This window comes from Ixodes scapularis, unplaced genomic scaffold (genome assembly GCF_016920785.2).
Source record: "Ixodes scapularis isolate PalLabHiFi unplaced genomic scaffold, ASM1692078v2 PGA_scaffold4__175_contigs__length_147842914, whole genome shotgun sequence".
NCBI classification, from domain to species: Eukaryota; Metazoa; Arthropoda; class Arachnida; order Ixodida; family Ixodidae; genus Ixodes; species Ixodes scapularis.
Genome location: NW_024609879.1, coordinates 46461411 through 46472365, shown reverse-complemented (window position 1 = coordinate 46472365; position 10955 = coordinate 46461411). Strand labels below are relative to the sequence as shown.

The window sequence follows — 10955 nt, the reverse complement described above, 5'->3', positions numbered from 1 at the left end:
TGCGGCATGTTACTGCTTCACCGGTTTCCACTCGATCAAGGCCTTCGTCGGCAATAATCTGTGAATTTAACTCAAAACGTGCAACTTCTCGCCTGCAAACCCCAGCGGCGTGTTTCCGTGAGATTTTATTCACGGCGAATGAACCACGCAGAATCGGTGCCCATGGTACTCCTTGAATACGCTCCACATTAAAGTCATCTTATCTTACCGGTTCTATCAATGCATCTGTAATCGGCGCATCTCCGGCTTTTTTTTTTTTTTTTTTTTTTTTTTTCTTTTGGGGGAGGGGGGGACGTTTTACGCTTAGGCGGTAATTACGAAACGGCGAGTACTACGGAACCTCACCGGACCGCCACAAACCAGGCAGTTCATAAATTTAACCCTATGGGTATCTTTTTCCCAATAATTTTTCCTATTTCCCTGATACTTCAAAAAAGACCAGACAACGCAGCCAACATCGACGCGAAGGTATCCCCTCTAACTACCTAATCTCTTCAGAGATTAGCATAGTTAAGTAGTAGTAACTACTGCTAACTTTATTTGTTTTTAGCGATCACACAAGAGCAGCAGCACTTGGGACACTGACTTCAGTGCGGTCCCGTTGCCGCCAGCGTACATTTTTTTATTGGTTCTCCACTAGCTGTTAAATAATGCCATGCAATGTCCAACCCTTTTTCTTTATGTTCTGTTTTGTTTTCATAAAACGCTACCTATTACAGCCTTTTACATGCGTGCTGTTTTGTCGCTGTGCTGTTTTGACGCCGTGCTGTTTTGGCACGTGCTCTTCTGTCACTGTGCCGTTTTGACGCCGTGCTGTTTTGTCGCGTGCTATTTTGACACGTGCTGTTTTGTCGCCGTGCTGTTTTGACGCTGTGCTGTTTTGACGCGTGCTGTTTTGACCGTGCTGTTTTGTCGCGTGCTGTTTTGTCGTGTGCTGTTCTGTCGCGTTCCCAGTTTCTAGAGAGGTCGCTTTTCATATTTTTTTTTTTTGCCGGTTTGTGTTATGAAGATTATTGCCAAACATTGGTTCCCTAATCAATGGAGGCTGTACTGAAGTCTTTTGATAAAATGCACGCTTTCAGGTACCGCCAGCCATTGTTCTGGAAACGTACAAACACGTGCCACGATCATGTGCTCCGCCGCCATTCGCTTCCGAGGGCCGCTCATTTCAATGCTGCTCCGCCATTTGCTTCCAAGGACCGCTCGAGAGACGGGCCTCGTGCACTGGCGGATTTGACGCTATTAGGGGGGATCGAGTGGCCGTGGAAAAACAAACGCAAACACATCGATGGGTGTTACAAGATGAGCCGACAGATGGCGCCACCACCCAAGGCATGCGGTGGCGTACGGGCCTTCCCCCTTCCTCTACGCGAGGAGACGAAGAAACCGGCGAGCATGGCGGACGCAGATACCGTCCACGTTGTAACCTTTTGTCAAGCATTAAACTAGTTACGTTCGATAACACGCCTTTTTGAAACATGGTGTCAGAAGCGGCAATAGCCAACGCTTGAGCTACGACCGCCACGACCACGGAAGCAAGCATGGACAGGATCCCGCCGCCGCCGAAGTTTGAAAACGCCAGCAACGCTGCGGAACAATGGCGCACGTTCAAACAAGCCTTCACGCTGTACCTGAAAGCGACCGATGCCGCTGGAGCATCATCGGAAAGGCAAGTCGCACTTCTTCTCACGGTTGGAGGACCAAACCTGCTAGACATTTACAATACTCTGGACTTCGGAGAGTGTACGGAAGCGAGACCGCACCCTGAATTTGACTTCGACCACGTTGTGAAGCTACTGGATGCGCACTTTCTGCCGAAGCAGAACGAAGTGTACTCACGCTACGTCTTCCGCATGCGAGTACAACTCCCCGACGAGAGGTTCGACACTTTTCTGACCGACCTGAAACTGAAAACCCGCGACTGCAATTTCGGAACAGAAAAGGAGAAGATGATCCGTGACCAAATCGTCTGTGGAGTAAACGACGAGAAAGCACGTGCGGACATTCTGAAACTAGAGAAACCGACGCTCGAAAAAGTAGTCAAAGTGTGCCTAGCGCACGAGTCGACGAAGCTTCAAATGAAGGTGTTCAGAGAAGGCACCACGGTCGCCGAGGAAGTCCACGCAATGAAAGGTAGCAGCAATCGCCGCCGACAACCACGTGCCGACCGAGAGAAAGACAAACAGACTGCGTTCAAGCAACCAGTACAGAGCTGTAAATACTGCGGCAGGACTCACGAGCGCGCAAGACAAGCATGTCCAGCATGGAACCAAACCTGCAACAAGTGCAAGAAGCGGAACCATTTTGCAGCGGTATGCAAAAGCACCAAGTCCGTCGCCAGTGTGGAGGAGCACGACGACGACTCAACAGAAGAGATACTCACGGTGCAGGACGGCAAAGCAAGCTCGTTATTTGCAACCTTGACCGTCAATGAAAGAAAAGTCAAGTTCCAAGTGGACAGTGGAGCTGCAGTGAATGTTATCAACTACAAGAGTGTGACGCCCAGACAGATCGAGCCAACCTCGACAACCCTGCGCATGTGGAATGGCACGAAAGTCATCCCATCTGGCAAGGCAAGGCTGAAGGTGACTACAGCCAACGGGCAGAAACACGTCGTTGACTTCATTGTGGTCCGTAACGACTTCACACCCCTCATAGGACGCAAGACAGCTGAACTGATCGGGCTAATCACGGTTGACTACGACCTGGTTGCCAGCGTTGGTGAAGTGAACTCAAGAGACCACATTACGAAGAGGTACCCCAATGTTTTTGGAACCTCTGTAGGCTCTCTGCCCGGGACCGTACACCTTGTGACCAAACCAGCGGCATGTCCCAAAGCAGTGACAAGTTGCCGAGTCCCAGAGAACATCAAGCCTCAACTTGAGACAACTATAAGACGATTGGAACAAGCAGGAATCGTCAAGAGTGTCACGGAACCGACACCTTGGGTCAGCCGAATGGTCATCGCTACAAAGAAAAATGGTGAAATGAGAATCTGCATTGATCCTCAGGCTCTCAACGAAGCCTTAGAGCGGGAGAGGCACCCCTTACCGATCCTGGATGACATTTTGCCTGAAGTCGCAAAGGCAAAGATATTCTCGAAGTTGGACCTACGAGACGGCTACTGGCAATGTATCCTGGACGAAGAGTCTAGCCTCCTCACCACCTTTCAGACACCAATGGGACGCTACCGATGGCTACGCCTCCCATTTGGACTCGCTGTCAGCAGCGAAATCTTTCAGAAAAGACTGCAGTCAGCTCTGGATGGACTGAGTGGTGTGCTGTGTGTGGCAGATGACATTCTAGTATATGGTATCGGCGAAACCGGTGCAGAAGCGCGCAGTGACCATGACAAGAAGCTGGAAAACCTGCTGCAGAGATGTCAGAAGATTGGTGTGCGACTCAACCGAGACAAGACGGAGCTGCATCGCACAAGTACAACATTTCTGGGGCACCTGCTGACAAAAGACGGACTACGTGTTGACCCTGAAAAGGTCAGAGCCATTCAAGAAATGCCCCCACCAACTGACGTCCAAGGTGTGCAACGCTTTTGTGGAATGGTCAATTACCTTGCACGCTTTCTGCCAAAGCTCTCCCAGGTCACAGAACCGCTCAGAAAGCTGGTCATCAACAGTGAACCATGGGCATGGAGCGATGAACAAGACAACGCATTTCAAGAGACAAAGAACTTGGTAGCAAGAGCCCCAGTGTTGGCATATTACAACCCGCAGAAACCGCTGATGGTACAATGCGATGCCAGTGAACGTGGCTTAGGAGCTGCACTCCTTCAAGATGGACAGCCATTATCCTTTGCGAGCAGAGCTCTCACGCCTACTGAAGTCCGGTATGCGCAGATAGAGAAGGAGATGCTTGCCATAGTCTTTTCGTTGAACAAGTTTCACCAGTACACTTTCGGAAGACTGACGACTGTAATCACAGACCATAAGCCACTACAAGCCATCATGAAGAAGCAGCTGGACCAAGTTCCAAGAAGACTGCAAGGGATGATCCTACAGACTCAACGCTACAACATTGACCTGCAGTACCGACCAGGAAAGGAACTTCTACTGGCCGATACGATGTCACGAGCATTCTTGCCAGACGACCATTGCGAACAGCAGCTTGAAGACATCAACGTGGTGAACCACCTACCTGTGCGAAAGGATACTGCAGAGAAGATCCGCAACGCAACCCTGAGGGATGAAACCTTGCAAAAGCTGACAGCAGTGATCCTAACAGGATGGCCACAGGAAAGGCACAATGTTGCACCAGAAATCGGGATGTACTTCCCTTTCCGAGACGAACTTGTCGTGGAAGATGACATTGTTTACAAGGGACAACGACTGGTGATACCAAAAGCACTCCGTGGAGAGATGAAAGAAAAGCTACATTCATCACACATGGGTATCGAAAGCACTCTACGACGTGCACGTGACAGTATTTTCTGGCCGAGCATGAATGCTGAAATCAAGGACCACATATCAGCCTGTAATGTGTGTCAGAAACATGCACCAGCGCAACAACGAGAGACGCTGAAACCACACCCGAGACCAGACTTTCCCTGGGAACGTGTTGGATGCGACATACTGGAGCACAAGAACAAGCACTTCCTAGTCACAGTGGACTATTACAGCAACTTCTGGGAGGTTGACCAACTCAGCTCGATAACATCTGCCCATGTGATACGCAGACTGAAAGCACACTTCGCAAGACACGGCATCCCAAGTGTTCTGATCACAGACAACGGCTCACAGTTCGCTTGTGAAGCGTTCAACAAATTCTCAATCGATTGGAACTTCGAACATGTCACGTCCAGCCCACGATACCCAAGATCGAACGGTATGGCTGAGTCTGCCGTGAAGACTGTCAAAATGCTCTTAAAGAAAGCAGACGAAAGCAATGGCGATCCTCAGATGGCATTTCTCGACCATCGTAACACGCCGCTGCAACACATGCATGCAAGCCCTGCACAGCTCCTCATGGGTCGACGCACACGCACATGTGTACCAACGACAACTAAGCAGCTGCTGCCAAAAACTGTCAGTGCCAGAAACCAGTTGGAGCAGAAGAAACGAAGGATGGTTTTCTATCACGACAAACAGGCTAAAGACCTCCATCCTCTGAGCATGGGACAAGATGTGATGGTTCTCCCAACCAAGGAAGCATTATGGACAAAGGGAACCATCAAGGAGCAATGTGGTGACAGGTCATATAAGGTACAGGTCAGTGACGGCGTGCTACGCCGCAACAGAGTGCACATACGAGATGTACCCAGTTGCCAACAGGCTGAAGCGGATGTCCCTACTACTACTCAGGACGATCGTGGGCACCACAGAACACCCCAGGTCAAAAGTTCCCCTCAGCGCGAACCAGACACGACACCAGTACCTGAGACGTACGAGCCTGACCACCAATTCGCCCCAATCCATACCCCTACGCGCCCAAAGAGAACAGCAGCTCTACCAAAGAAGTTTCAAGACTTTATTGTGGGGTAGTCCCTACTTAAACAAAGGAGGATGTTACAAGATGAGCCGACAGATGGCGCCACCACCCAAGGCATGCGGTGGCGTACGGGCCTTCCCCCTTCCTCTACGCGAGGAGACGAAGAAACCGGCGAGCATGGCGGACGCAGATACCGTCCACGTTGTAACCTTTTGTCAAGCATTAAACTAGTTACGTTCGATAACACGCCTTTTTGAAACAGGGCTTTAGGCTCTACGAGCTATTTTCTCGAGATCGTGGCCGGGTAGATAAATAGGACCTGTTTTGTTGTTGCTCTATTTTTCGCTCAGGAGCGCGTGATAAAGCGAATCCCTGCATGAGCTCGTAGCATTGCCTCTTTTATGACGGAAGTTAGTTCATTTTTTTTTCTCGTGAGCGCATGCTGTAGGCATCAGCGCTACTATAGACGATTGCAAGCAAAGCAACAAACCGCCGCCATGCTTTTGCTCGTGCTGGAACGCCCGTGCAATAGCAGCCCTTGTTAAAGCTACGTTTTCGTGCACGCTGCACGTGTTCAAACGCATGGGGCACCAGTTGGGGCTATAAATTTGCCAACTGCCTAGAAACATTTTCAATAAAGGGCCCCTAACCGGTTCCATTTTCAGTGTTCGTGCGTATGGAGCGTGATTTGCTTGCTTTGCGAAGCGAGGAGGATGAGCGTGCTGGACTGAGGAGATCTCACGATGTGCTGAGGACTTGTAAATACTGGAATTATATATTCGTCAGGAGATCGAACTACAGGGGGCTCTTTATCGAGTTTGTTGTCCCCACAGCCCGGTGTTTATCAACATAGCAACAAAGTAATTGAAACTCGCCTAGACCTATCTCGGCACGAGCGCGTCGCTTTGACCACATGCTTTGGTCGCAAGAAGAGCGGCCTTCGAATCATCATTTTCGATGTCTCTGATCAAAAACAAACAAAAATATTTGGTTTGTTGTTCCCACAGCTGAAGAGTACCGTTACAGGCCTAACTGTTTGTTCTACTCCCCAATAATCAGTGACAGGCGAAGAATTCAGTGGAAGCACTGCCTCCAGCACGCGTTTGTTGCCGTTTACCGGGCTTGGGCTGCGCGTGCGGCGATGTGTTACCAAATGAAGTAAGCTCAAGATTGAAGCGGAAATTGAAGTCATGTGAAAAATTCCTCTAATAGGTTTGAGTGGTAATTGAGCGCTTTTTTTTTTGCTTTATCATTGCGCACGTGCAATCGCAAGCTACCTTTCGCTATTCTAAACGCGAAAGAAGGGAGCGGCTTTGGATCGCTCTAAATCTACCATCGGAATTTACCATTAGCCTGTCACATAGTTTAGACACTTTGTAGCAGCTGTGCATGGGCGTCGCCATAACCAACCTGGAGTTTTTGTTTCCTTTCGTTACATTTACTTCACTTCAGCATTCGCACAGCCTGGCAGGTTATTGTCATTTCAGGTTTAACTGTGTCCTTCTCCACAGCACTGGCCTTTCTGGAGGCTCGTCAACGCCCGCTCCTGTGGCTCGGCATGTGGGAAAGACAAGAGAAGATCAGCGATGGTGGCTATAATTTGGCGCGTGTGTAAAGCGTCTTACAAACGCCTTACACAAATAATTATGAAGGGAAATCCTACTACCATAAACACCAGGCGCATTTTCGTGACACGTCCGTTGGGTGGCAGTCGCTACGCTATCAGCCTCACGCCTCTTGACAAACTTCACGCTTGGCGTTCCTTACAAGTACTGCAAACCAATGGTGCTCAATCGTGCAAGACATTTGCCACCAGCGAGCACTCCACTGTCATTTACTTTCAAAAGCCGCTCATTTCTGTGCCGCCGAGATTTGCTATCAAGGGTTGCACAGAGCACGGGCCTCGTGCATTGGCGCATCGATGTACTTAAAGAGCGTCGTTCGAAAACGATGTTTTTCTGTTGCCGTGCGAGCGGTTTCACTAGGATCGTTATCCGCTTCCACTTGCTCGCGTACAGACGACAGGGAAGAGCCGTTTTCGAACGACGCTTTTCTGTACAGCTTGCCAACTGATGGATCCAAGAACGCTGTATAAAGTGGCATCACACTAAGGATTGTACAAGCCCTAAGAAATATCAAGGTCGTAGTGTTGTTACCTAGCGCAGGCCAGCGCAGGAAGGCAGGGCGATGGCACGAGTGATGCGTCAGTGTTCGGATGTCTTCAGTCTGTGAGGAGTCCCAGCGGCACGCTGCTCTGGCGTCCAATCTGCGCCCAGCGCTAGCCTCCGGCAAGGGAACCATAGCGGAAGCATGTTTTTGTAGTTGGTGTTAATTTAAACGCCCTTCTCTTTCTCAACGTGAGGAAGGCTTGAATTGCAGCGTCCTTATTTTATGTGCATGTCTTATATCTACATGTTCCTTTTTCATTTGGTAGTCAAAGTGGACAATGGAAAGAAGTATAGACAATTTCAAGCTGAAAGTCTCTCCAAAACACTCTTTTCTTTTCTTTCTCTGTTCCTTGGCCATTTTAAAAAGGGGCTTCTACCCAATGCCATTTTGCATGCTATACTTGTGGAGAATATTTTGCAGTTGCGCAGTCAAAGCTATGGGCGCGAATGCGCTTGAGCTTCTTAAGCGCCTATCAAAGCTGTGCAGACGCACTCTTCACTTCTGATACGCCCCAGAAAGTTGTCCGAGAGCATATCGGGTGTGACGCGCGCTATGTATACGTTTTATGAAGCTACAAACGTGCACGTATTAAGGTGTGAATACTTGAGGAAAATCTATTATTTCGTAAATACTGGAATGGTGTATTACAGATATCCGTGACAAGAAACGTTGCTGTGTTCGGCTTTCCACGATTGACCAAATCACGGGCATAAAGCACTGTCCGAAGGTCAACTTCGGCGGTGCTCCTTTTTAAGCGCGATGGCTCCTAGCTTCGATTATGCTTTTTAAACACACTATCTTACTTGTCGCACCTAACGGTTAGAAGCCAGGGTCAGAACTCGTGACGCCACGGCTAGACAAATCCTTGTCGTAATATCTCGGATGGAAACCCTAAGCGGGCGCCATAAAATCCTCTCAGCGTTGAATCCCGGGACAGTAGCGCCATTGCCTTCCCTGACTGACTGCAGGACACAAACACATACTAACATACAGACGACCAAACGCTCGGAAGGTGATTGGCTGATCGGTCCCTGTTTCCATGGCGATCGCCATTCCGGTCTTTTCCAATTTTCGAAATTTCGAAAGAATTGATCTGAACCAGCCGCGGCCAAGATCGCTAGAGAGCGTCATCGTAGTGAAAGTGTTCCTCGCCAATATAAACACATGTTGCACTGCGTATCCAAGAAATTTATCAAACAGGCTTATCTACACAGGTATCTTAAGTTTGTTGTTCCTCAAGAAAGAAAAGAATATTTTTCAGTGCCTTCAAGCAAAGGTGGTCGATGTGGTGGAGGTGCGAAGATGCGTCCTTGTTTAGGTGGTGTGTGAATAACCAAATGTATGTAAACAAAAAGTGTCTTTTTAGAGAACCTGCCACCCCGATTTCGAATGAGCTTACCTAGGATGGAGGAGTCGAGAAGAAACTGCTAACAGCATAAACCAAAATGACGCTCAAACGGGGGCTTGGCGCAACGTTTTCAGGATCTAGTGAATGTACGACTTATAAAACAGAAGTATAGTACAGCAGCTTCCAGGGTTAGAACAGTGCCACTAGAGAGCAAAATAAGGAATTTTCCGAGAAAAGAGGACCGTGATTTTGAGCCCGGGTAAATAAATTATGCATCGCAGATGGCTCAAACTCAGTGAGAATGTGAGGCTAGTGGATGGGATAGATAGACGCGAAAGATTGAAAAAATAACGTTACCTGGATTTAAAAAAAAGAAGGTAGATTAAGAAACACGGATTTTGTCTGAGTAAACGTCTTCCTCAAATATCGTCAAAACAGGAACTTATAATGTGACCGCGTGTGAAATTTATATCAGCAAAGACCACTTGCCAGCAAGAAATATAGCATCGTTTTCTTTTTTTGCCGAAAAGTTTCTTTGTTGTTTTTGTACGAGAAATAAATGAAACAGGAGCAAACAATGTTACTCGTTTTGATGATGTTAGGCTTAGGTGGACGTCGGCTCAGAGAATATTTTCGTTATTCTCAATTATCTCTTGATCTAAGTAACGTTATGTTCTCAAATTGTCGCGTTCTTTCCGACCGCTATAACGTTCTCACGGGGTTTGGGATTTCTGTGATTCAAAGTTTGCTTTCCTGGGCCAAAAAAAACGCGGTTCTTTTTTCTCAAAAACTTAAATGTGTAGCAGACAAAAAGAAATGTGTATTTTTTTTTTTTTTTACCTGAAAAATAAACTCTGCATCGCCGAACGCTCATTTCGCCTGTCTTGGGTAAGTGGCGCCGTGCGCCATAGAGCTTCATGTATCCAAGATCTCAGCCTGCCGCCATTTGTCAAATGAAAATTTAAGAAAATCACTTCTAACTTTTTATAGGATGAGGGTTAGTGCTAAAAACTTGGCATTTTGTTCGGACATCTAGTTCTACATTTGGGGGGAGAATCAGCGTTCGGCGATGCATACTTTATTTTTGCGATAAAAACAAACCCTTAAATCTTTGTTGTTTTGGTAAGGTTGTTTGGTAATTAGAATTGATTTTTCTCAAACAGAAAAGTTTGTTTGTTTCTAAATGCGAACTGAAACTGCATTATCGTTCATTTATTTCCTTCAAATCATTATTTATTGCGGTTGTTCCGCTCGCCGTCAGTCTCTCTATGGGCGTTTTTGCGTTCTCCACACCTCCTGGGGGGGTTTGCAAACCAGTATTCAGAACAAGAACAGGGCGATATAAGACATAGGAAGTGCAAAACTGCCGCTTTTTTTCTACTTTCTAGAAAATTCTCAAGCCTTAATTTCAGCTCTTGCAAATAGACAATATATTTTTGGAAAACGACGTTCGCGTGCCCAGTTTCAGGGACGTATACATTTAGAATTCAAATTTTGTGAGGCGCCCCAAATTTGCTGGTCCAAACGGCCGCTCCGCCGCACCCTGAACTTTCGATAATAACGAACGTGGTTGGAACTTCGAATTCAGTCGGAAATCAGAGCATCTTCTACGTTATGTAAGCCACTATTAATCTACGTCTATACTGGCTCGAATCTCGCACCGTCCATTGGTCGCTCCCGGCAGCGGCGGATGCCGGGGGAAGAAGATGTAGCTCGAGATCGGCGGCAAAAAGCCTGTGGCACGAGTCCACACCGAGCGCGCGACTTGCATGCGCAGCGGCGAGGATACAACTCACTTCTTCCGGAAAGAGTCTGCGCCAGCTATGAGAAAAAGGGTACAAATAAGTAGCGGCTGATTCCCAATAGACCGATCTCACCAGCTAGTTTGAGTACGCCACCGCTGCCGATATGCATCGTGGGAGCTGTAGCCTTTCTGCACGCGCGACAACCCTGCTAGAGGTTTGCGCGAGCAGAGCACGAGGCGGCATGAGCTGCC

The 10955-nt window shown here is 48.1% G+C and overlaps 1 protein-coding gene across 1 annotated transcript; it reads left to right on the top strand.

The window, feature by feature from the left end:
- Window positions 1-1336: 1336 nt before the first annotated feature.
- LOC115326747 (uncharacterized protein K02A2.6-like) lies at window positions 1337-5701 on the top strand. The gene has a single exon (XM_029987692.3). The coding sequence runs from the start codon at window positions 1542-1544 to the stop codon at window positions 5493-5495; it is 3954 nt and encodes a 1317-aa protein (XP_029843552.2). The 5' UTR covers window positions 1337-1541; the 3' UTR covers window positions 5496-5701.
- The last annotated feature ends 5254 nt before the right edge of the window (window positions 5702-10955 follow it).

What these genes read in the sequence shown, in the direction of transcription:
- LOC115326747 (XM_029987692.3), top strand. Translation starts at nt 1,542, where the DNA reads ATGGACAGGATCCCGCCGCCGCCGAAGTTTGAAAACGCCAGCAACGCT.